The sequence below is a fragment of the Micrasema longulum genome, unplaced genomic scaffold, assembly GCF_059751315.1.
Source record: "Micrasema longulum isolate JH-2025_06_02 unplaced genomic scaffold, ASM5975131v1 h1tg001902l, whole genome shotgun sequence".
Classification (NCBI taxonomy): Eukaryota; Metazoa; Arthropoda; class Insecta; order Trichoptera; family Brachycentridae; genus Micrasema; species Micrasema longulum.
In genome coordinates, this window is record NW_028279076.1 from 1 (window position 1) to 27,966 (window position 27,966).

At 31.1% G+C, this 27,966-nt stretch overlaps 1 protein-coding gene and 1 long non-coding RNA gene across 6 annotated transcripts in view; one reads left to right on the top strand and one right to left on the bottom strand.

The window, feature by feature from the left end:
- Positions 1-122: 122 nt before the first annotated feature.
- LOC148273595 (uncharacterized) lies at positions 123-14,128 on the top strand. 2 transcript variants are annotated; one of them, XR_015824535.1, is made up of 3 exons: positions 123-252; positions 4,796-4,983; positions 13,996-14,128. It is a non-coding gene; the product is annotated as an uncharacterized LOC148273595 (long non-coding RNA). The 2 variants fall into 2 exon arrangements; XR_015824534.1 differs by lacking the exon at positions 13,996-14,128 and having other exon boundaries at positions 4,796-5,029.
- The window catches only part of LOC148273596 (uncharacterized), a 54,948-nt gene continuing 30,650 nt past the window's right edge, over positions 3,669-27,966 (bottom strand). Inside the window, exons 2-5 of one of the 4 annotated variants that reach the window (XM_088238451.1) lie at positions 27,442-27,719; positions 22,661-22,805; positions 14,021-14,282; positions 5,663-5,907 (exon numbers count right to left, since the gene is read on the bottom strand). In XM_088238451.1, the coding sequence (XP_088094577.1) occupies positions 5,788-5,907; positions 14,021-14,282; positions 22,661-22,805; positions 27,442-27,601 (687 nt within the window). In that variant the 5' untranslated portion in view covers positions 27,602-27,719 and the 3' untranslated portion in view covers positions 5,663-5,787. Of the gene's footprint in view, positions 5,908-14,020; positions 14,283-22,660; positions 22,809-27,441; positions 27,720-27,966 lie in introns of all 4 variants that reach the window. The other 3 variants (XM_088238452.1, XM_088238450.1, XM_088238453.1) reach the window with 3 other exon arrangements.

The window sequence follows — 27,966 nt, forward strand, 5'->3', positions numbered from 1 at the left end:
TGTACTTACTGGTTCTGTCATTGAAAAAAAACTTATTTTCTATGATTTTGTTTTTGGAAAATAAAAATCAGTACTCTAATTCAGAGCGCAAACATAATATAACAAAAAGTATTTTGTTTTTTTTTTGTTGTTGAAAATATAACAGTTAAGTGATTGAGTACAAAATGGAAATCTGTTAATATTTTTAAAATTTATAAACACTTTTCGTTTTCTATAAAATAAATACTACTTACATTCCCACCTTCACAAGCAGTAAGTAGTATCATTTTATGCGATACGGTCAGAAATTAATACGGTTAGGCAAAACGTTTTATTGACACTCAAAAACTCATAGCGCTATGAAAAAACAAACTTTCACCAATAAAATGCATACCCAAAAATACTAGATTTTTATCTAATAATATTACTAACTGATATATTATATTAGTAGGTTTTTGTAATGCATGTTCTCGTGATTTTATTTTGTTCACAAATAAAGTAATTTTTGTTTTATGGTGTTTCTGCATAGAATTAAGAAATTTTATGTGTTTCTGTTATAAATTGTAAATATTACCTACTTTTCCGGTTCTTGATTATAATTAGAAGTCAACAGAAATAACTTTGTTTGCCTTTACTGGAAATTTTAAGTATCATCGTCGGAAACCTATAAATGAACGTATTGTGTCTTAATATAAACCTTATATAAATATTAAATATTTCAATAACTTTCTATTCTAATACAGGCCCAGGCTATATTATAATAAAATGGTAAATACAATAATAAAGAACAAACATATATTATAAAAATGTTTGTCGTATGGTGTAGTATTTCGTACGAATAGCTGTCATCCATGAGGTCTTGGGTTTGAAATCTGACAAGGTAGACATAAATTATATTTTTATTTTTACGTTACTATTTTTTTTCCAAAATACTTTATTATTATATCATGCACTAGCATCTGAAACGAAGGACTAATTCACTTTTCCTGTTATATTTATAAAGATACGTTGCGATTGGTGCACTTATAGAGTACCTCATGCACCATTTAAAACAAATAAAAGTAGAAGTGACAAAAAATGATGTAAACTGATTTTTCAAAACCAAAAACATAGATCTATAATTAAATGGACACATTAAAAATGCTTGGTCGACGGCATTTTTAATTGGTGGATAATTGCCTTCCTTGCCTTATTTTATTAACAAACCTTCATCGTGATTAGATGTGACGATATGCAGAAAAATGCCGTCGTTTTTTATGAGAAAATGCTTTAATTACACTGCAACGGTGAATAACAAAACGGTTATATATGTGGGGGTCATAGTCTATGATCGATGACACACACACGTGCTAAATCATTTCTCCTACAATATAGAGCAACGACCAATGAAGCGAGTTATTATTTTATATTGAATATAACACAAAATATTCTGCCAGACAAACAGTATTGCACATAAAACGTCTGTCTACATAAGAGCTACGTTCTGCAGTACATTCACGCCTTGGAGACATGAAGAATAAATAAACGTGGCCTATAAAGAGACCAGTTCAACACGTCATCACCGCTACGCTCGAGCTTCAGTTTCGTATATTTATTCGTCATGGTATAATAACTATGCCTGGCTTATTTTGAACAAGGCTAATATTTATTGAAAAGGGTATGTTTCTTCTAATTGTTCTGTATGAGGATGTAGCCTTGTTAATTAACTTCTTTGTGTTTGCTTCATGATGAGGAAACCACAGAAACTCTTTCGGGAGAAGCCGGACTGTGCGTTCAAATGTTTAATAACCCAATGTTAATGCCTCAGTGCCTGTCGGTGAATCAAGAAAACATACACATTTCGTTCATGTTAGTAGGCTCACTAGTCACTAGTATAATTCATATGAAGAAGCAGCGGTTATTACTGATTTTAATGGACTAAACATAAACATACTATAATATACTACTACTACTATATACTACATACTATATACATAAAAATAAACATACTATGTAACAAAAACTGGTTGTGACTTTATAGAAAGTCAGATGTTTATATTATTATGTTAAATGTACGTAAACAAATACAAAAAAAACATTCCAATTATAGTGATTTTTTAAAAATAAAAGTTTTTTTTTTCTTTAATGACGATTTAATTACTTTCGTATTTTATTCCACTTAGACTTGGTGTTAGATATATCAGAAACATTTTCATTCTGTCACTCCTTCACAATATTTGGAATAATTCCACTTCCCCTGTTTATCTGAGAGAGCTCTTCCAACCGCTATAACAATATAGACAATCTCTTCGTTCTAGTAACTAGAGAACCTTTTTAATACCCATTCGCCGCTCTGATTTATTTGCCTCCTCTTTCACAGTAAACGCTGCTCGATCGTGGAATAATCTACCCACTAATGTTATAGACGCCCCCTTTTTATTTACGCTTAAATCAATATTGAAATGTCACTATCTGACTAATTGAGTTACTCCGTTCTCCTTATTTTTTCCTTCTTATACTTTTTCCTCTCTTCATAGTAAAGTGAAGATTTTTTGTTAATTTTTGTTTCAAATTTTGTAAAAAAATAAAAGATTCTGTATTAATACCTAGAATATTTTTATGTACTTCTTATTTTCTCAAACTGAACGGTTTGGGTAGGTAGGTATCTTAAGGCAATATGCCCGTCCCTATATATGTATGTAAAAATGTTAATACATATATTTATGTTTCGAAGGAGTGTGATTTAAAGGGAAGGAAATTAAAATCGTTGCACATTGATAAAATTATTTATTTTATGATAATGTAAAAAAGATCACCCAATAAATATTTAAAACGAATTCCTATATTATTTTATTAATAATTTTGTATAATATGTAGAAATAATGAACACAAGACTAGACGGTACAATTTATGGCATTACACATGTAGATGAAAATAATGACAATAATAATTTTACTATCATAACATTGACGAATGTTAAAAATCTAACTCATTTTTTCTATTAAAATTACCTAATCTTTGGTCGTTCTACATAGAGTGTTGTAAAGTTAGTGAGCGGAATGTAATATATTCCAAATCAATTTAAATTTCAACTTTAGGATGATATCAGAAGAATAAACTCCGTCATAACTAATAATAATTGTTTGAAAATAGGACAAAATATTTAAATACAGCAATTAATAAAATTGAGAAATTCAAATTAAAATAAATAAGTTTAAAACATCATAAAAAATATTTAAAAACATTTTTTGTTTAAAATAACAAACATAATATATTTTAACATTATTACATTGTCTTTAATTGTACTGGTCAATTAATTCATATCTAACCCTCTTTATTATATTAATTATAGGAATAATGATAACAACGTAAGAACAATAAAATATTATTGCTCTCGTAATAGGAACGAAAGGTAACATTTACCTAAGATTTTATAAATTATTTTGGTTAATTTTTAAAAGATTTTTTGAAAAAATAAGCATACACTTTTCTTGTATTTTAAATAACGTATTTAAATGTGTTGTGGCTGTCGGCGAATCAAGTAAACATACCACTTATATGTGTGTTAGTGGGCATGATTTTATATATTTGAACATTTTATTTCTATACCTCCCGTTATTCGTACAATACATAGAAAAAGGCTATTCAAATTTTGAAAGGAATGTACGTTTTTCGTACACTACCGAAATGTGAAATTTAGTTAATAATAAATGAACTTAGCTATCAATTCGTGAAATTGAATAATACTTATTCTACATATAACTACAAACGACGAACTGAACGTTTTAATAACCACAATATTAACCACAAATGACGAATACGATATTTTTTGTATGTATAATTGTTAACTTTCCAATTATTTCATTGTTGACTTTCTTTAACTAACTTATTTGAGAGTGCTAAATGAGGGGGTTAAATGCAAAACCGCATCTGTGCATGATCACCATTTATTGGTAGATTAACAAAACCTGTAGCTAAATGACTAATTATATTTCAATGTGTATTTTCAACTTAAAATGAACCTGTTTCGCTACCTGTTATACCACGCACAAGTTGCACATTGAACTTAAAAGAAATAGTCTTTTTGCTGCTGGTTTAGTCGGTCTTCCCCAAAACAGTAATCATGCACAGTGGCGGTTTTGTATTTAACCCCCTCCAATGCAAACCAAACCACTCATTTTCTAATGCTCATCTTTAAATGCATAAGGCATGTAGGTACTTTTTTGGAAAAGACTGGAAAACTCCGTTTTTTCTGGAATTCTATACTCTGTGATGAGTTAACTATTTATTTTTTATACTGCCGAGTTTGAAAATTAGCAAAATCAATAATATATTTTTAAATGACTTCAATATTGTTTATTTCCAGCAAAATTCGAGGGGAATAAAAAAAAGTTTTATGTTATAAAACTATTTACAAATTGACCATGGTGTTGTACATTTTTAGCTAATTTCAATCAATTTTAAGCAAATTATTTTTGACCAAAAACAGAATTTTGTCAGAAAGTGCCATTTTCACAAGAAAATTTTTTTTTTCTGAAAACGCTATACTAAATGCCATTTCTGGACATAAATTTCAAATAGAGAAGACTGAGTTTAAATTCTAAAAATAAAAATAATGATTTTATAATTTATGTTAACTAATTGAAAACATCTTATGTTACAAAATGTATTTTTTGCTTTTCTCGAGAAAAAGTCAAAAATGTAAACAGTTTTTTTATTAATTCCACGAATATTTTTGCATTTTCGGCGATTTTCCACCGTATAAAAAATAAAAAAAAGTAAAAAAAAAATTCTATCATTCTAACATTTTCTATCGTTTTTTCTGTCATTCTACAAGGATCGAAGGAAGACGCAGTGCAGCTAAAAGGCGCATCTCTTGGCTGAAGAACTTGCGTGACTGGTTCTATTGCAGCACTCAGTCCTTGTTCAGGGTAGCTGCTAACAATGAGAATTGCTGCGATGATTTCCGAACTCCACCGGAGAGAGGAAAGATAAGAATAATAAGATATACTTATGTATTTTAATGTAAGTTAAAAATCTGTATTATTTTTTTGTAAATCATAAAAGATACATCTTCTTATTTACATTGCTGCTGAAATTATTTTATCACCTTTATGAGTGCTTATGGGGGGGGTATATAGTAATGTGTCAAATTTAAGTTTAATTACTGTTAATGTCTAGATTAACATTGTACCTGACTTTAGGATATAGTATAATCAGGCATACGGACTATTAGAAACATCCACATTTAGATTACACGAAATAAAAATACACATAACAGATACAATATTCAGAGCGTCGTCGTTGAGAATAGGTAGAATACATCTGTACTCTCCCGATTATTTGGGTTCTTAGAAATCATTCTTGCCAGTCGATTATTCAATAAACTAAAGGTAAAAATAAATAATACGTATTTTAATCAGTGCTTCGCCGAGGTTCTAAACGATCGCGTAGAAGTTTTCACTCCGGCCAGGGTTGGATTGGCCCCGTAAGACCAATCTAGGAATTTTTGTATTTTTGTCAACACGAATAGTGCACATTAAATACCTTAACAATATTACACTCATAATACTCTCCGCAGGTCAATCCACCCCTGATTCCGGCTATCGGGACCCAAATAATCGAGATTATTCCGTTCGCTTTTTGAGAATTCCACACAGTGCTGAGCTTCTCGAGTCTGTCGCACTCGTCACAAGAACAAACACATTTCTCTCGATTGCTTCCCCTTTCGGGTTTCGTAAGCAATTTGTATCACAGTCAATATAGAGATCGCCGGCGGGGAGCGCGGGTTCCGCCCAGTCGGGGTCGCCTGCACTGCGGGCTCGGGGCTCAATACCCCGGCATCCCCGGGTAGGGGGGCACCTCGTCGAGGGTCCGCGGAAGCCTCAGGTATTCGGGAGACACGGTGCCAAACACCGGAGCACTGCGTCGGATGCTGTCCACTTCGATCTGAAGACAAAAAACGTCTATTGTAACAGCCGCGCAGCAATATTATATCATCATCTATACATAAAAGGTATTTATAGGTTCTATTATTACAGTATTCTAAAGGCTGTAAATTAATTTGTATAAAATTTCTTAATATTATTCTTTATTTACTAAATTTTAGTAAGTGTTTCTTTATTTTTCTTAGGTATCTCTATAATAATAAATTTATTTATGTGTATGTGTGTGCATATATATATATATCTATATATATATACAGCGTGTTCATTAAACCGTGTCACATCCGAAATCACGATGATCAGTATGAGCAAGAAGACATATTGGCACATGAAAATACAATTTTAGAACGAATAAAATTTAAAAAAATATAATTTTAAAACTATCAGAATGGACAAAAAAAACTTCTTAACACTAAATGCCAAGAAATGCAATATAATACATTTCGAAACACAAAAGAAGAACCATAACATGAACATAAAAATAAACAACGAAACTCTTAAAGAACTAGAACATGTGACTTACCTAGGACTCACAATGGACAGACAATTAAAATGGATAAAACACATAGACGGAGTCACTAAAGTAATGGCATCACTACATAGCCTCTTCTACAAAATCAAAGATTTTATACCAAGAAAGGAAAAAATTATGATGTACGAAGCTTATGTCAAAAGTAAATTGAGTTACATGATCGCCTTCTGGGGAACTGGTAACAAGACAGACATAACAAGAATACAAAGACAATAAAATAAAATTCTTAAACTAACATACAACCTACCCTACCTGACCTTTACGACTGAACTGTACAAAACACACCAGTTTGATAGAAACTGATAAAATTGAGACCTTGAAAATTGTGCACAAAATAACACTGGGAAACATACAAGACGACGACATAATATAAGCCAAAAATGCTGACATACACAAATATAACACCAGGCAACAACAACACTATCATATTGAAAAAGCAAAGACAAACACAGGACAGTCAAAAATACTGCATAATGGACTTAAACACTACAACGACTTACCATACTACTTAAAAACTTTTACTGGAGACAAATTTAAAATCAATCTGAAAAAGCACATGATGACTGAACTAACTAGACTAGACGAGACATAAAATGACTAGACAATATAAAAATTCTAATGTAACCCTAACGGGTTTTTAAAAATTGTAAATAAATAAAAAAATATCAGAAAAAGCAAATGGTTTCTGACTTCCGCAAGGAAAAAACAAGGAGGGAGGGAGGGGAAGTCTGATGCGCCAAAAATGCGTTGCCGCGCTCCCCTCGCTTCTCCTTTGCAGAAGTAAGTAACCATTTGCTTTGTTTGATATTTTATTTTTAAAAAAAATCTTTGTTCTAAATATTTTTTCAAATATGCTAATATGTCTTCTTGCCCATACTGATCATCGTAGTTTCAGATGTGACAGGGTTTAAAGAACACCCTGTAAATGTGTGTGTATGTATGTATTCGTGTACTCACAAGGAGCACCAGACTCCAACACATGTTCCAGTGTGAGTACAATAGGACAAACTTTACCCACCATTCTCCCCTGGCAACCATCCACAGAACAGCCAATAATTATGCTGAGCTGTTGGACTTGCTCCACACCACTCCTGCTACTATCAAATTAGCTATCCTATCCATCGAATGGCCATCCCCTCAATTCTCCCCCTTTTTATGTGTTTCTCTATTCATCTTTACTTTATTCCCTTTTTCTTTTTTTTTTAGAATGATTTACGTGTTTAGTGTAATAATTATGATTTTAATTTTGTTATTTTCTATAATAAAAGTACTATTACATATTATATTAAATTATTTTAAAGAGATAATAAAGATGTACTTAAACTTACATAAAGAAAGAGATACAACGAGATGCACTTTTAACTGTGTATTGTAAGAGCCCTCTGGGCGTTTATGAAATAAATAAATATGCATGTGTATGTTTGTTTGTATATTTATATTTGTAAACATATTTAATACTAGCGGACCCGACAGACGTTGTCCTGCCCGAACGTTGGCAAAAGACTTTTCATTGATAAGTAGGTACCTAGATACTTGTTTGTGATTAAATTCCAAAACTAAAAATTTTCAATATTAAAAAAATATTGAATTTAAGTAGGTACTTGTTTATGATTGAATTCCAAAACATAAAATATATTTTTTTTCATATATGGCATTCTTTTTGCAAACGTCAAACTCCGGTCGTCTCATCAACAAATGGGTGTATTTATGTAGAAATACGATTTGTAAAAATCTACTGAATTTAATATTATTTTAATGTTACCAAAAATCCAATAAAAACAAACAAATGGGTAGAAAAAAAGGAAATTAAGGAAAGAATCTGATTGAGATCCACAAAAAACAAATTCTGTTTGTATCCAAAACAAACTTTTTTTATACCAAAAAAAAAAACAACATCTTTCCATTTTTTTGCAAATGCATTCTTCCCGAATGCAACCCTGGTAGATCGATGAATAAAACATTTATGCTCCTAACTTATTTTTTATATATTCGATTGAAGATTTTAATATCTACGAACACGCACAGTGCAAAGATCTATATTTTTCTGAAAACCGCACGTAAATCGGTTAAGCCGTTTAGGAGGAGTACGGTGACATCACACGTGCAGAGGAATTATATATGTAAAGATCTTACTTTATACCCATATACCTATGTGGGTACATTTTCTGATTTTAACTTGTTATTGTTTCTTTTAGTCTTTATTATGTTTTTCTTACTTTTAAGTTCATTTATATGCTTATGTTATACTGCTGCACTTGAATGTATTGATAATAAATGTAAAAGCCCATAGGGCGAATAAATAAATAAATAATATTTCGGTGAATCATTAATATGAAGTAATGTTTTTATGCATCACCTAATTGTCGAGGAATTCGGCGTAGGTAGTTTTGTACAAGAGATCCGGTTACGTGGGTACCTAATGGTAGATACGTACCATAATAATAGTGATCATACAAGTTAATAATTATTAACGGTTGTAAAGCAATTTTTACTTCACACAGAAAAAAAGAAAAGACTATATCTAATGTTAGTAATATTAGTATACTACCACTTATTTAATTTTTTAGGGTAATTGAACAAAGATACACACTTAAAAACATATCATTTGTAGACATTCATCGGAACAATTCCACATGCATATATATCTTTAATTAATTACATAATTACGCAGATTAGATAGAATTAAAAAATTTATTTTTCAAAACTGTAAGTAATAATAATTTTGTCTGATAAACCACAAAAAAACTATGTAATCAGAGATCGCGGGCTTGAAATCATGCGGGAAATATCACCGAAATTTGTTATCTTAAAACTTAAGTTTATGGGATAGTTAAAAGGTAGGTTAAGGGTTGAAATGTGGCGTTTAGCCTTTCATTTGATTAATAAGTAATCTATTCTAATTTAAGTGCTAAATAAGGGTGCCCCACCATCATTATATTATATATTTATATAACGGACACTACCACACACTGAAATTAAAATAATTTATAATGTGGTGATGGTGGTGACAGGGTAGGTATTTTAGTATTTACATGTTACATGCATTGAGAGTTCTAACAAAGAGACAGGTATGCTTTGAAATCGGTATATATATTAAAAAGTAGGTAAGTGGTTACACACTATATTTACTAACATTAGTAAAAATGTTTGTTAATACATTAAGTGCCTTACTCATAAACTTGGTATAAAGTTACGCCTAGACATAGTGGTAGAATACGTATGAGAGATGAGATTCAGCCACTATGCCTAGGCGTAACTTTATACCAGGTGTATAAGTAAGGCCCTTATATGTAATTAAATTATGAGGTATTTACATTGATTTAACTTTGAACTGATCTCTTTTTTTTAAAACAAAATATGTTTAAATACATGCACATGCGCACTATTCCTTTAAAATAAACCCATAATTAAACTGTTCATGCGGCTCAATTGCAAGAATATAGGCAAAAATTTACAAGTGGATGCCGTGTATACAGATTTCTGTAAAGCTTTCGACAAAGTCAATCGAAATCTATTACTTCTAAAATTACAAAGTTTCCGTGTAAATGGTTCACTTCTAAATAGGTTTAAAACATATCTCACACAAAGATCACAGATCGTAGTAATTCGTGACTTTTCTGGTGATCCCTGTTACCTAACTTTAGGTATACAACAAGGATCAAACCTCGGACCTCTACTATTTCTGATATTTATTAACGACATTGCAACAAACATTAAATTCTCTAAATTCCTTTTGTTTGCTGATAAACTAAAATTTTCAAACTTATTGAAAGAATTCAAGACTATCATGATTTAAAAAAAGATCTCGATTATTTAGTCACATGGTGCAACGACAACCTTTACTTCGAATGCTTATTCATTCGATTCACAAACAAAAGAATAAAAACTAATTACACGTACGAAATCGACAATAATATATATCAAAATGTTTCAACTAAAAGAGATCTTGGCATCACGCTTGATTCCAAACTTAAATACGATCATCATATCGACGATGTAACAAAAAAGTCTTCCAAAACTTGCGGATTAATTCAACGAATATAAAAACCATTAAAAAGCCCACTTGTTGCAATTACTCTTTATAAATCCTGGGTCAGGAGTATATTAGAGTTTAATTCTATAATATGGCCTCCCATCTACGATATCCATAAAAAGCTAATTGAATCCGTGCAAAGCAAATTTCTTAGAACAATTACCTATTGAAACAACGTAATCAATACTTTAGACAACGACTTTGATAGTCTGGAATATTTTCATATTTTTAGCTTGGAATTCAGGAGAACTTTAGCTTCATTGTTCGTTTTACATAAAATTTTACACGGCAAGATGGACGCTCAAGATATTTCATCTCAAATCAACATCAATGTTCCAAATTGCGCTACTCGCACTCGCACTAACACTTTATTTGCTGTGGCAAATTACAGAACCAACACGGGCTTCTTTTCACCAATGCCAAGAATGCTTAGGCTTTACAATGAAGTGTCCAAAGACAGCTCGGTTGATGTATTCCTACGGCAAAGAGAGTTATCCAAAATATAAATTATGAACTCACTTTTCGAAAGATGAAACTTACCGACAGGGCATTAATGTCTTGTCTCTTGTCTCTCTGATATAATAATTGTATATTTGTATACATTTTTTTTCCTTACGTCATGTTTTTTAATTAACTTTTTAAATACTTGTTTATATACCAATCCATAAGGGTTTAACGAATAATCTGTCGATTGGTTTGAAATATTTAAAAAATGTCAAATCATCTTCAATCCGTTATCAAATAATACATTTAAAAAGCAACGTTGTTTAATCCACGCCTGAAGAAATATTTTACATCTCTTCCTTTCCTTTTATTTCCTCTTTCCTATTAAAGACTAGAATCTAATTTATTTGTCTTTATATCCATATTATTAATTCAACTTTTTTTTTTCACATACGCATTGAAACGAAAAAATATAACATCATTTATTTTATTAGTTCATTGGAAGAAATTACCGTTTGGCAATAAAACTGCCAACGAATAATTGAAATGCAAAAAGTCAAATAAAATCAAATGAATAAATTCAACAATACAAGCACATATATATTAAATACTCAGTTAAGTTGATATTAATTAGTAGTGCGTGCAGGCTCAATATATGATATCATCGTCATAACACACCAATCCCGATTATTTTTTACTTTGTAGAAAGACTTTTCTCAAATATTTCGATTCTAATTATTATAACACACTTTTGAATAAATACTGCATGTCAATCAATTTTAAAAAATACCGCTAGCACTATTAAAAAACGATCTCGCAACAAGATCTGATCTATTTCAGCGGTTGTTTAAATCTAGAAAGACACACCAAAAAAGTCCAGATCCTGTCTTGAGTTTTGCAGTACGACACCGTAGGGACATTGGTGCATGCAAGCCATAGTTTGTGCTGTGATGATCAAGGAACAACACATTATTATTTCGTAACCGTCGGATCGGAACGTTGAATGCCACTAGTTTCAGTAACGATGGTTTATCAATCAAGCGTAATCGGTCTCGCTTTTCTTTATACAAACCTATTCCCGTATTTTCTCCCCGGTTTATAGCACCAGAACAATGTTTTTTTTTACACGCTATAGATATTTACCATTGTTTAGTTTAAAAAAAAAATAGTTTATCCATCTAGAACCATCCAAAAACCCTTTAGAACTCCCAATTTTATCTGCTGTCTTCGGACGTACGATATACAAATATGATAACTATTTTTGAAGAACGCAAAAGGTATCGTTATAGAAAATTTTATTTTGATAATCTTTCTAAATAAAAACAATAAAATCGGTTCAGTCTTGAGGTGCGGAAAACGGGACAAGGAAACGTCGATTTTAGTTCGGTAAAATCAGTTCGACGTGCATTTGTCTTTTTCACACGGTGTCGGGGAGGCATCAAAATAATGCTCAAATGCTTATTTATCATTATCTGGCACCGAATATATTTTGAATTTTTTTGCCGTCCGCAAAGAGCCAAAAATATTAACTAGGGAAAATTTATGTTATATCATCTTTAATAACAATAAAAATGTAAACACGTATTTTTTTTTCGCAGCAACGGTAGGTTCCGGGTTTGATTCCCGGTGAGAACATGAAAAAGTTATTTTTCTCCTGCCTGGGTGCTCTGAGCGGAAATTCATTATTGTAATTGGAGCCTCCTGGCCTATTGGCATGTAGTCGTGTATTTTAAAATATTTTTAAATAACATGTATTATTGGTTCCTTAGAACAGGCACTGTTCACAGAAACATAGAAAGCGATAGATACGCGTACTAATATTCTGCCATATCACACCAGTTCGCCTGTTTTACCTATTCTTGTTGCTGTTGCAATTACTCTAGATTGTTTGTAAATCTTCGTAATTTTGTTTTCGACATAAACCTACCTGAATATATAAAATACTTAAAAATAAACATAATAGGTATATACAAAATAATAAACCTACAAGAGCATGCAGACACAAAACTATCAAAACATCACAGTAAGTAATTATTATGAAGTAATTATTATCATAATACATGGACAAAAAAGTTAAAGGTTAGTAGAGCTTGGAATCTGAGACAGTCATTGTGTATATATGTATAGGTACCTACCAATTTGCCAATGAAAACAGTTCAAAGTATTATTCCCGATGCACTACCAACATCACCATAAATAAAATTCAAGATTCATCATATCTCTTGTTCAGGGTTATTTGTCTGTAAATATTTGTGGGTGATTATTTATATAGTAGTTATTGCTTAGTGTTCCATATCGATTTTATTGTATCTACCTTAAGACAGCTTTTTAGGGGGCGATCTTATTTTTATGTTAATAATACTCTGACAATATGGAGGAAAAAATCTAAATTAATTTGTGCAAAAACCCCGTCTTTGAAAAAAAAAATTAACGGTATAAGTCCTCCAAGCCCGAGAGCTAAATTCGTTTTTTTGGAAAGTTACAGTTTTAATGTTAATTTATAAAAGTAGTTGTACTATAAAAAAAAAACATGTATTGTTTTATGAAACTATAATAATTAATTAAAAAATAATAAAAAAAGATTTTCAGAATGCGTCTTCATTCGTATTAATTGCTCACACACAGAAAACACTTTTATGTTAATTAGGTCAATGTTTTTGTGAAAGGGAGAGCATGTGTTTTATAAAGAAACCGAGAATAAAAAATATTGTGCTCTTAAAAATATGAACATTTTTGAAATCCATCCTAATAAGGATGATATACGGTATTGGGCCCAGGGCCCCGCTTACAATGGAAAGTTAACAAAGTTATCTTTAATTATTGTCCACAAAGTAAAATGGAATTTCATGTACGAAAATTTAAAGTATCGTCGCCAGTCACTTAATTGAACATGTTTATTTATTAAAAAAAAAATCAATAGGCATTTAATTTTCCATACAAAATAATCGTTTTTACTTTACTGACGATTGAAGACAAATCTGTTTACTTTTCATTGTTATCCGGGTCTAGCAACGTATTTAAGTTTAAATGTTAATTTTGATTTTTTTAAGAATATTTTTTTATGGCGTAAATGAATATCTCAGATTCCAGCCCGCCCATATGAGACACCTTAGGGATGAGGCGCTCGGGGCAACGGCAGCGGGGCCTGCGTCTGGCTCTGCCCTGGCGCCCCCTGCCCCGCCGCCCCCTGCCCCTCCGCCCCTTGTCACGCCCGCCCCTCCGCCCACCCATCCGCCCCTTCTTCCTCATGCGACCCTTGCGAGACTCCGCCCCCACCTCAGGTGCCGCCCCCATCAGATCCCCAACGCCAGACTCGGCCGCGTTGGATAGCCCGTCAAAAGTAGGGCCCCCGAAATCTTCGTCTCCAACACTGAAAAATATATATTTTTTAAAAATAAATAATTGGTGTCAAGTTATTTCTTTTTTTTTAAAACATAGGTTAACCGTAAATGCCTAAAATAATTTTTACTTAAAATTTAACAAATTAAAAAACGTTGCATTTTAGGTTGTAAATTAGATTTAATTGATAAAAACTTAAATAAAAAACTCAAAATAAACTTATAAACAATAAAAAGATTATATTGTTCTCAAAATTCTTTTCATAATAATGATGAAATTGGCGTAGAAACTTGAACATACATGATCTCATTCGGTAAATATAACATTCGACCAGCATTTTATACTAATATTAACATATGTAAAATTTGACCTAATTGTTAAGATAAGGATAATAAATTGAACCCTTCAAATTTATAAATTAAATTGCCCAAATTTCCATTTTAATAAAATTTTACGTAAATTTAAAATTAGAATCATTCTCTCGAATCTCGAAAATAATCACTTATCAGAATTCGCAAATCATCTTAAATCCGAAAACCACAATTATAATTAAGAAACAGGTGTGAAATTTTTACATATTAGTAAAAATGGTCTTCGTTTGGACAATCTAGAAAGATTAGAAATAAGTAAAGCCTCTCATAATAAATAATCAATTGAATAATCTGAAAGTTGGCTAAGTATAATACCTAGTCACTTTTTAGAAATTTTGAAGGAGAGCAATAACTTTAAAGTTTGATGAGCTTTGAAAATTCAGAATTTTTAAATAAAATCTTTTTTTCGAAGAAAACAACAACAAAAAATGATATTAAAATAATTATGATATGAGTACAATATAAAAATATACCCAAACAAAATAAATTATAAGAACTTATGGTATGCAATAATACTTTAGATATTCATTAGACTATTGATTTGATGGGGTGAACATCTCAGAGTACTTCTCGAGGCTTTTTTTTCCCAAATAATCTATATTGCTGTTTATTTTAGATAAATTTTGCATCAAGGGCCGCTTTTTTAAAAATATGACATAAACTGACGGCCTCCGTGGTGTAGTTGTTAAGACGCTTGACACACATACGGAAGGTTCCGGGTACGACTCCCGGTGAGAACACAAAAAATAAATGTGATTTTTCTCAAGCCTGGGTGTTCTGTGATGTAATTCACCACTGTTATTGGGCCTCCTGGCCTGTTGTGGTGCAAAAAAAAAATAATCAAACCTAAAAATAATTCACTAGTTTTCAGTTTCAAGAGTTCGTTTTTTTTTTTAATCCAGAATCTGCGATCGCGAACGCCCGGCATTGTAAACAAAAGCTATCCATCTATTCTATCCATCGAATGGCCATCCCCTCAATTCTCCCCTTTTTAATGTGTTTCTCTACTCATTTTCACCTTCTTTCCTTTTTTATTTCTTCTTTTTAGAATTAATTGTATGTTTAGCGGAATAGTTATGATTTTATTTTATGTTATTTTCTATAATGTTTTATGTTCTTTTAACTGTATATTGTAAGAGCCCTCTTTGCGTTTGTTAAATAAATAAGATGTATTTAGTGTACTCACAGGCTTACTTAAACTCATAAAATGAATCGCTTCATCGTGTGGTACAAGATTCTGTTCAGAATTCTGAGCAATTTGCAGTCCCAGAAGTACATTGTAGTTTGTCTAAATCGACCATTTTGCAGGAGAGCAAAAAAAAGAATCGTTTGTGGTATTGGCTCATTTGACTGTTAGAAGAACACTGTGGCATCATCATTACTGCGAAGAGTATGAGAAGAACTCGATATTTTACTCAATTGATTTCAAAGAATACTGAAGTAGGTCATATTATATCTCTTAAAAAAAAACCGTAGACACCTGAGTTTTCCCAGGAAAGAGAAAACAAAATGTGGTTAAACTGCATTTTTTACTCAAAACAGATAAATTTACGATAGTGTACTCCTGGGGGTGCGATTTTTCGCTCAGTTTTCTGATCCGCGTAATACGGCCATAAGCCACAGCTCAAAAAACATAAATTTACTACGCATCTAATTGTTTACCGATGTCATCGTATTATAATTATCTGAGCACGACTTCTGTCCTCGATTTGTGGTAAAGTGAGAAACGAGTATGGGTACAATTCTCATAATGAATCACAACCATATCGGAAAGGAGATAACGCGGAATAGGTAACAATTTATCAAGTAACTGGTATATTTAGCATATCCTTTTTATTTTACAATGGCTGTTCCAACCAATAGCATTGTTTTATCAATCGATGTATTTTAATTACAATGTTTACTCCAATTGGGAATCAATCACTTTCTTCAAATGTTGTTCACATCTTTTCTCTGGTCATTCGCTTCCATCAGGGTCAACGGGTAAAATATCATCATAATATAGCAAATATATTATTACATGGGATAATAGTGTTATAATACAAACATTTTTTATGATCGATTGTATTTTGTATTAGTTTTCGTTATTGAGTTACATTGTCGTATATGTATATAGGTAGATATTTGTTCGGATGTTCGGCAGCTGGCCGGTGTAGAGGAGCCAAATAGCCCGCGACGGTGGCATGCTTCTCGGCTCAATATCTGCACAGTACCTATGTGTATTATATTACGACTATTACTACTATTATGATTTTTTGTCATTATTATTATTGATTTTACTATTTATTTTTATATGTATATGCACATCTATGCATACATTTATGTGTGTGTTATGCGCATATATTATTATAAATACCAGCTACTGCAACTAAAACATCATATAAAAATAATATAAATTTATGCATCGACACGGGTTATGCCTTGTGAGGTGTTCATATAGAGAATAAAAAATAAAAAGTTTAATGCAAAAAAAATATAAAAATATGTGCTGATGATGCCGTAATTTTTGCTGGCAACAAAGAGAACCTGCAATTCTCGGAAAAAAATGTCTACGATGAATGCGAGGGGAGCGATTTGCTATTGAATGTCGACAAATCGAATGTGATGGTTTTTGAAAGAAATGAAAATATGACAAAATGTGAGATCACTGTGAATATTATACTGAAACAGGTGTATTTGGGAAGTATGTTTAGTAGGAATAGAATGACCGAGAAAGGTATTAAAAGGAGGGTGAGTTCCGGGAATAGAGTAAACGATGCACCTAAATCAACCTTGACAAAAAATGATTGTCACGGGAGGTAAAATTAGCAGTTCACAACTGAGTACCGGTGCCGACCCTGATGTATGGGAGCGAAGTACGGAATAGGATAAATAATTATAAAACTAGGCTGAATGCTGTCGAAATGCGATCTCTCAGGCAAACGTGTGGTAACACTGTGTATGATAGGTGTACAAATTCCGAGATTTGTACATTATGTGTAACTGAGACGAGCATTATCGACAAAATCAAGATAGGAGCGCTGCGTTGGTTTGGACATGTAGAGCGAATGGACGGCAAAAGCACGGCTTGAAGAATTTACGATGCGAATGTTGATGGATGGAGAAAACGAGAAAAATCGAGAAAGACGTGGCAAATACTTGAAGATGAAAGTGTCAAAAGTCGGAATAATCAGCGGGCGTACATGAGACGATGTATGAATGTGGAGGAAGCGAGGCATGTATGTAAAGACAGAGTGATATGCCTATGCTTACGGTGAAACGACGTTAAAAACGAAAAAAACGACCTTACGATGGTTTTTTGCATTTTATTACGTTTATTTAGCTCATTTGTATAAATCACACCTCCAGAAGTACACTTTGGTATGTCTAAATCGGCCATTTTGCAGGAGAGCAAAAACGAAATTATTAAAATTTATTGGTGCTCATAGCTGAATGTTTATTGATATTATAATGCACAATCGTTTGTGGCATTTATTCATTCGACTGTTAATATATGAGAAGAACACTGTATCATTATAATTACTGCAGTGTTCTTTTCGATATTTTACTCAATTAATTACAATTAATTCTGAAGTTTATGGTATATCTCGCTCAAAAAAAAATCGTAGAGATACGTGACTCTTTTATTTATTTACTTAAGATGGTTTATACTCTGGGAGTGCAACATGTTTCAATAAAACGCGCGAAACACAACGAAATAAAAATAAAAATGTTTGAATTAAAAAAAAAAATTGTCACTTTTTTTATTATTTGTAATTTCGAGAACCCGTCTGAGTTATAATATAAACATATGATATAAAGTCATGTTATATCTCGCCTGTTTTAGGTTGGCCCTGCCAGGAATCGAACCTGGGACCTTAAACATAGTAGGTGAACTCCTCAACCACTTCACTATTAGGCGGACTTATCCACATAAACACACATGATATAATACAATAGTATTATATGTTACTGTCCGTGTTTCCCCTGCCTGTCCGATGTTACCCCTTTCTACGGTCTGCGGTACCAGTTTTTACCATAAAAAGTTTTACAGGTGTGCGTGTGTATGTAATAAGCATCTACATATTTATATTACATAAAGTAGATGTACCTATCAATTATCAATAAATTAACAGGCGCCACATAATACAGGGTAGATTAAAGTTACAGCTAAAACAATATTATTGTGTTTACTAGAAATCTGTTTACATTTTAATTCTGTATAATATACAATGTGCAATGCTGATATGATAATTTATTTAAAGTTATTTTGCTAATATTTGGACATTTGGACAAAGGTCTAAGAATTCTTTTTCTCCCAAATCGTTTAATATGCTTCCACATAAAATTAAGTAAACTGATAATAAACAATATTTCAAAAGAGAAATCAAAATCTGGCTAAAGAAAGTTATGACCGAAGAAATGCAATCAAAAATTAAATATATATACATAAATAAAGTTAATATAATCAATTCTAACCTCAAAAAAATTACTAATAAATGTTAACGATTTAAAGGAAAAAGTAAATTTGATATAAAATAATTAAAATTTAAAAAGAAGATTTGAAAATATTTTTTTTATTAGTTTTATTAATTAAAAAAAACATTGATCTTGTAAATCGAAATTAAGAATTTTCTTTTAAAAATGACACGTGAAATAAAGAAAAAAATAACACTGTCCAGTCCTTAAAACAGGTTGATAATGAGTTTATTCATAATTAAAATAAAAATAATAATTAATAAAAAAATGTATAATAAATACAAACAATTTTGTTTTAAACCACTTTTTTTTCAACCGACCGGTTTCAAAGCTACACAAGCTTCATTATCAGGGAATGATGAGAAGTGTGGAGGGAGATGAATACATCTTTTAAACTTGACAGGAGTGGACTAAAGAAAATATTGTTTATTTGATTATTTATTGTTTTTTCTAATCATGAATTAAAGATTATGATAAAATTATAAAAAACTTATTAATGAAACTTCTTGGTTTAGTTTTACTTTTTATTATTTTGACTAACGAGCGCTTTCGCCTAAGTAGGCATCTTTAAGACTGGTGAATTGTTTACAACATTTACAATTTTTATACTATTCTTAACATATTTTGTTTTACATTTTTTTTGTTGTTATTTGTCAACGGCGGCCTCCGTGGTGTAGTGGTCAAGACGCTTGACTCACGCGCGGCAGGTTCCGGGTTCGATTCCCGGTGAGAACACAAAAAAATAAAATGTGATTTTCTCAAGCCTGGGTGCTCTGTGATGTAATTCACCACTGTAATTAGGCCTCCCGGCCCTTTGTGGTGTAAAAAAAAATGTAAAAAAAAATGGCGTAAGTATAGCCTGTGAGCTAGCCAATACATGACAGATGACAGTAAACATAACCATAGAAAAACATAGCAGTTGAGCTCTCAGAAGTAAAGCAACGTGAATGCGGCAATGCTTGAACTACATGTCAATAATATTTTTTTTTTATTTATTATAAAACATATAAGACATGAATATCATGATATTATATTCCCAGGAGTTGTACGAGAAAACTCATTTGGGACGGTACATAAAAAAAATAGTACATTTCTTGTAACAATACATAGTATACATTTAAACAATAAAAATTTTAACAAATTTTAACAAATTTTAACAATCTATGAACTTAATATTAAAAAAGGAAAGAAAACATTTAAACAATCTGTGAACTTAATATTAAAGAAGAAAATAAAAACATTCAAACAATCTGTGACCTTAATATTAAAAAAGAAAAGAAAAACATTTAAACATTCTGTGAAATTAATATTAAAAAAGTAAATAAAAACATTTAAACATTCTGTGAACTTAATATTAAAAAAAGAAAAGAAAAACATTTAAACCTAAAACACAATATATAGACTATTCACAGAAACTGAGCTAAAAACTATCACTTTCAAAAAGATTCAAGAAATAGGTCTTCATTTCTGGTCTTTGAGATTTACCACTCGACATTTCATTTTTAAGGTCATCAGGCAGTTTATTAAATTGTATACGACTAATGTATTCCAGAGACCTTTTGCCGAACTTCGTGGAACAAAATTTAGAAATGTGAAGATTTTTTGCATGTCGTGTATTATAGTTGTGAATTTCATGATTAAATGTAAGTTTTAAATTTGTGTGAGCAGAAAAGTTTATGATGTTTGAAATAGTGTTAGTGATGTCATACAGTGCCATTACCTTGAAAGGAAGTATTTTTGTGTTACGATAAATATCCTTGACATGGGAATCCCATTTCAAACCAAGAATGCTTCTCAGAGCTCGGTTTTGAAGAACTTGAATCTCAGAAATCTGGTTTTTGTTAGCGAAACCCCAAATACAGCATAAATAGGATAGGTGAGAATGTATCATAGCGTAATAGACGGCAAACAAAACAGAGTGAGGAAGCAGACCACGAAGTCTATGCAAAACGCCAGTTACGGGTACTATTTTTGATTTAACATGTTCATATTGGTATTTCCATGAAAGTTGAGAGTCAATATATAGTCCTAAGTATTTAGTAACATTGGTCTTTTCAATATAGCCAGTTCCTAGAGAAATATTAATTTTCAAATCCTGTTTGTTCCCAAAAATCATATATGATGTTTTTTTCATATTCAAACTTAATTTGTTTAATCGCATCCAGTCGGCAAGACTATCGAAATCTGTCTTCATTATTTTTTCTAGTTCTTTTAGGTTACTATTATGATAAAAAATGACAGTATCATCGGCATACAATTGAAGAGTCCCCTTTAACCCCCACTTAGTGATATCATTAATATAAATAAGGAACAAGAGTGGACCAAGGATTGACCCCTGCGGAACTCCACAAGTTATCCTACCTAGATCACTAGATTCACTATTCTAATGATAAATAATATTATTTGGCCAAACGGAACTTTAAAGCACACCTTGGTTTAATTACTAATACTATTTTATCGGTTAGGTAGGTGTATTTAAAAAAAAATGTTGCGTACCCGAAAAAAGGACAAATAATTATGTTTTTGTAAATGGTGTCAGTTTTTATTTTAAATCGCTATCCGGTTTTAAATTATGTTTGTAACACTCAAAAATATTTATTTTTCAAGTATTCAATGTTATTTTTGCATTTTAATTAATATTGTTAATATAAAGCGTAATTTTATTTATTCGAATTTACTAGACTGTTTTTATTACAAAAAATAAAAATGCATATTTCTCTATGTATTTTTCTGTTATAAACAATCTATTAAAAAAATACACATCAAATTTCCATTGTCTGTTGATTTGATTTGCAATCTTCTTTTTTTTCGATGGTTAAAAATCTAGGAAATTCAAAGACAATAAAATTTTAACTGTCATATATTGGCGAGCTCACACGCTATACATAGCCCAAAAAAATGTAAAACAAAATATGTTAAGAATAGTATAAAAACTGTAAATGTTGTAAACAATTCACCAGTCTTGAAGATCTTAGGCGAAAGCGCTCGTTGGTCGAAATAATAAAAAGTAAAATTAAACCAAGAAGTTTCATTGATAAGTATATTTATAATTTTATCATTATCATTAACTATGGAGTTTTATCAAGAAATATCAACAAAAAACATCAATATCAATCATGAATTGCTTTTTTAATTTGTAAGATTTTCAAGTTGTCTAATTTTGGTATTTATTTTAACACGAATAACTTTTAATCCAGCGTCTTAATTAAAATAATGATTTTTTTCTATCAGATGGTTTGAGAATTTAGAAAATATATTATTATTTAGGCACCGTAAGTGTTCTTTAACTACAAAATTTAAGTTTCTTTTAGTTTTTCCAATGTAGATTGAATCGCAATTATAATATTACAGTTTAATAGGTATATGCCAGATTTTTTATATTTTGGGACTTTGTCTTTGTTATTTTTTAACAATGTTCGAGTATTTTTAGTTGTGAAATGCAGATTTATTGATTAAATAAAAGTATATTCTGCGATTGGTGTACCGGTGGAGTGCTTTATGCATAATTAAGTGCGAAAAGAAGATGATGAGAAGGATGATAAAATTTCATAATTAATTAAATATGAGTTGTTGGTTTTACCTTTTCTTAGATTTATGTCCTTGGTCGACAGGCTCTGCACAATAGCTGGTTAAGGTTCTCCAAGAACAGCCCGTATAGCAACATTCTGTAGCAACCCCCAAGCTCTTGACGTACCGCGTTTTATTGGCATTTTTGCCATAAAAGTCTTCTGGAATATATCGTTTGTAGATTAAGGGTTAGTTTTTATACATTAAACAACTAGTTTTTAAAATTTGTTTTATGTATTCCTAAGCACGGAAACATCTCATAAAATGCTTAAAAAAATCATAAAAATAGTTATAATTTGACTCGCACGAACTTACAAGTGATAAATTATACATAAATAAAATCTTTCTTAATACCCATACACAATTCCTCTTTCTTCTCTAACTCATATAGTGTCCATGCGGCTCGACTGTGGAATCATCTCCCATCCACCATCAAAGATGTTACTACATTATCTCTGTTTAAATCACGTCTGAAGAAACATCTCCTTTCTCTTCCTTAATCTCTCCTCCTTTCCTTTTTCCTCTTTCCGCTTTTTTCCTTTTCCCCATTGAGTAATAGTTTTGATTTAAGGTAATTTATAAACAAATACGTTTATTTCTATTTTTATATATTTTTAACTTTTTAATTTTTTTTTTCTTTTTCTATTGAATATGTTCTGTAACTTGAATTATAAAAATAAAACTTTTATTTTATTGGTTGGTTGGAAGAAATTGCCATTTGGCAATAAGCCCGCCAATGTACAAATAACATTAAGTAGAAAAAGTTAAATAAATAAAAAAAAATAAAAAAAATTAGAACAACAAATTAAAAACAGTTCCGGAGTTTTCGTAGAACCACTAGGCGGAAATGGTGACGTCACAAGTAAAACTGAAAGCGGAAATTAAAAATCTAAATAGTGGTGTTGAATACGGAAAAAATGTTCAGCTAAGTCAAAAACATAGTACAGTAATATATAAATTTTTAAAAAAATTCCAAACTTCCATATTGGTTATAATATTCACGCATAAAGTGTACATAGAGTTGAGAAAAGGCAAAGTATCTTAGCACAATGTTTTATTTCTGCGGCATAGAGTTAAATCATATAGTATGTAAAAATAGCTATTGAGTTAAATTTTTCATATTTTAAATGGGCCATAGAGCACAAGCAGAAAAATTTATTTATTTTTTAATACAGAATATGAAGGGCTTACTTGATTTTATTTTTAACTCAAATAAAGTATTCGCTCGTCAAGCTCGTAAAAAATAATTTATAAACTGTTTTTAATATCAAGATACGGTTAATTTATAAATACGCATTTCGTATCCGCGTTTACAAAGCAATTCTATCTTTTTGAAACATAGAGAGCAAGTACATATTGTATAGATATATGGTAGGATAGGTATTTTAAAAAAACATACATAATATTATGTCATCTCTAGATTTTAGATGATTTTGTTTTTAAAAATTTATATGTTTCTTGGAGACAAAAATATATTACAAGCGAAACATTCTGATTCATGAAAGTGTTTACTAATAACGAAAAAAACATTAATGATATAATTATAATACAGAGTCGCAAAAACAAAATTAAAGCCAAGCAAGGTCGCTAAGAAGAAGTTCTTGAATCGGAATGCCTTCAAAATTAAGTTTTTTATTTATTTTGGTGTTATAAAACTCAATCACTGCATACTAGGGAGGGCCGATAATTTTTTTCCGAATTTTGAAATGAACGGGGTCTAAAAAGTTGCCTTTTGGATTACTCAGAATGCAAAAAATATCAAAAATAATATTGGATACTACTTTTGGTCCTCAACCAGAGCTTGAAGTTTTCGAAAAAGTAAATTTTTTGGAGTAAAACGGTAGTCATTTCGTATTTAAGTAAGAAAATCAGTCTAATTAAATGTTATAATGTGCATTAAATCTTATTAAATAAGCATCTAAGGGCGTGAGTTGCACTTTGTTTTGTAATAAATGGGCAGCATTGTTTTAATAGGCCATTGTTTTCGTCAATATTAGCCAGGCGCCCGACGGAATTAGTTCAGCGGAGTGTAAACTTTTTCCATTTCGGTAGTTTTAAAGCGCGTTCGAATTTGTAATGTGATTAAGTTATTTCTTTACTGACACAAAATAATTTTATCAATATAGATAATTAATAAAATGTTCAGACAGTGATAAACTTCAAACTTCGGTTGAGGGCCAAAAGTAAAATGAAATATTTTTAAAAATAACTTTTACGTTCAATGTGATCCAAAATGCAACTTTTTAGACCCCTTTCACTTTGATGTCTAAAAAAATAAAAAACCTCATACATCATCGGCCCACTCTACTGCGTACTTATGTAATGGAAAAAAGCATACCTATATACATTTTATATTCGAACTCGTTTTTTAAAGTATCTAGGTATTTATGAATGTATGCAATGATCAATTTAAGGTAAGCGCCTACGTGTCCGCATCGTATCAAATAGATTTTAGAATTCTTTGTATAGTTTTTCGTACTAAGTGCATTTTATTTATTTTTTATTTTATTTTATTTTATTTAGAAAACATACAGTCATACAAAATCAGTATTAAAAACAACAATTTTTTAACATAAAAAGACCAATTAAGTTTTCATAAATTAAAAAGATATAAACATTAAATGTGACAAAAAATAAAAAATAAATAAGAATTTTAAGTGAAAAAAAGATAATTGTTGACATTTGCGTTTTCCATGGAGGTAATAAATTAAAATAAATAAAAATACCGAATGTACACTCCGAGCCATCCACGCACACACATGAACGCACATATAAAACATATACAAACATATACATTACATGCGGCACATATGCATAGCATAAACCACTCAAGATGTACATTCAGCAACTATCCCAAATAATCGACCCCATGAAGAAATTTTCTGTACAAATGCAACGTGCAGTTAAAAATGTCTACATCAATACTGAGTTCGTTATAATTTCTACAGGTGCGTCTAATGAATGAATTCGAGGTATAATTGTTTTTACAAGTTGGTACATAAAAAAGGGAATTTAATCTAGTATAGCGAAGAGGACAACGGAAACCAATATTTTGTAAAAGATACGGCGAATCAACTATGTTATTGAGAATTTTGAAAAGAAAAATTAAATCATATCTAAGGCGCCTTTTTTGTAGTGATTCTATATTAAAATTGATCAAAGATGCGCTGTAATCATTTTCAATGTTACCAAAACGATATTCCAGGCTCCTTATAAATTTCTTTTGAATGTTTTCAATTTGATTAATATATACATTATATTGAGGGGACCATACTAATGAAGCGAATTCGAGTTGACTTCGCACATAAGTATAGTAAAGAAGTTTTAATGTATTTGGTGATGAGAATGGCTTGGAGATTCGTAAGATAAACCCTAGAAGTCTGTACGCCTTATCTACTATTGTATTTATGTGATCTCTAAATAAAAGCTTATCATCCATCAGTACACCCAAATCTCTCGCTTTCATTGAACGATTGACAATTTTCCCAGATAGTTTGTAGTCAAATAGTATACTTTTTTTCTTTCGAGTAAATGACATGACAAGACATTTATCAGAATTCAATAATAACTGATTGTCCTTGCAATAGCAACAGATTCTATCTAAGTCAGCTTGAAGAACTTTGCAATCATTTATTGAAGACACAATTTTAAATACTTTATTGTCATCAGCGTATAGCAAAAAATTTGAGTTTTGAATGCATAAACTTATATCATTGATATAAATAATAAAAAATAAGGGTCCAAGATGCGAACCTTGAGGGACACCTGATGGGATTGGTTTAAATGATGAATTAAATCCCTTGAGTGAGACCGATTGACTGCGGTTACTAATGTAGGAACATATCCAACGATACAGATTCCCCCGTATACCGATGTTCCAAAGCTTGCGAAGTAAGACCAAATGACTTATTTTATCAAAAGCCTTTGAATAATCCGTATATAAAACGTCTACCTGAAAACCTGCATCCATTGTATTCAAAACAATATCGGTAAATTCACAAAGATTTGATTCAACTGACCGTTTCTTATAGAATCCATGTTGATTGGGATTAATATGTGGTTTTATAACATCGAAGAGCTGATCGGTTACTATATTTTCAAGGATTTTACTAAAAATGGGAAGAAGAGAAATGGGTCAATAATTTACTACAAGACTCTTATTTCCTTTTTTATGCACAGGTGTAATATTTGCCTTTTTCCATATTTCAGGAAACGTGCCTTCCTTTATTGATAATTGAAAAAGATAAGTAAGAGGACGCGCAAGCTGTTTAATACATTTAGAAATAAAAAAAGGGTGTATGCCATCAAAGCCAGCACCCTTGCTGACTTTAAGTTTTTTGAGATATTTTGTTACCAATGACTCATTTATTTCTATAGCATTAAGATCAATTACACTATTTTCTTCGGCAGGAACACTACAACTAGATGCATTAGTTTCCAAAAATTCAGAATGGAAATATTCCGCAAAAGCATTACAAATATTCTGACCTCTGCATTTACTGATCCGTATCGGACGGACCGCACTTGTACGATTAACTACCCGTATATAAAGAATTCTAAAAACCGTTTGATACGATCTGTTCGGTGCGTGCGATGCGGATATGTGGGCGCTTACATTAAAACAGATATATTCGAATTATAAACTTCCATCTGGTCGTGATTAAATTATAAGGTTAAGTATGTTAAGAGTCAGTTGAATGCGGATAAAAATATTTTAAAAACACATGAAAATAATACCCCGTATTTCTGAAAACGTAAGTAATTTTTAGAAAGCGCAAATGAAGAATTACTCACCAGCCCAGGCTGGAGGGTTGTATCCGGTTGCACCGCACGCCAGTTTCAGAGCGTCCGCCAAATGAGATCCGCAGTACTTGTTCCGGGTTGGTTGAGATATGGTTTCAGCAATCAGAGAGCTAGTCGTGATGACGATCATGAGCATGGTAGATAAATGCATTTTGAATATTGGCAATTAGATTCTCCCACAAAAAAAGCACTAGCACTTCACTTATTTTACAATATTCACTTTATCTGGCGTGGGGTTTTTACGCTCCTGAGGCTTTTGGCTCGAGTTTCTGCAACAAAGAGAAAACAAACAATTAAATACCGTAGTATATTTATAATCCTTGAGGGACGGTTGATTAAAAATTGGTAATAGTTAAACATCAGAAGTAATAATAGTTCAAATTAAAAAAATAAAAAAAAATTCTAACATATCTTATTGTTACTATTACTCCTGATTTTATTACTAATGATCAAGCGGTCCAAGGATGTGAAGATAAAGATATGACATTTTGATTTTCAATTTGATGACAAACAATA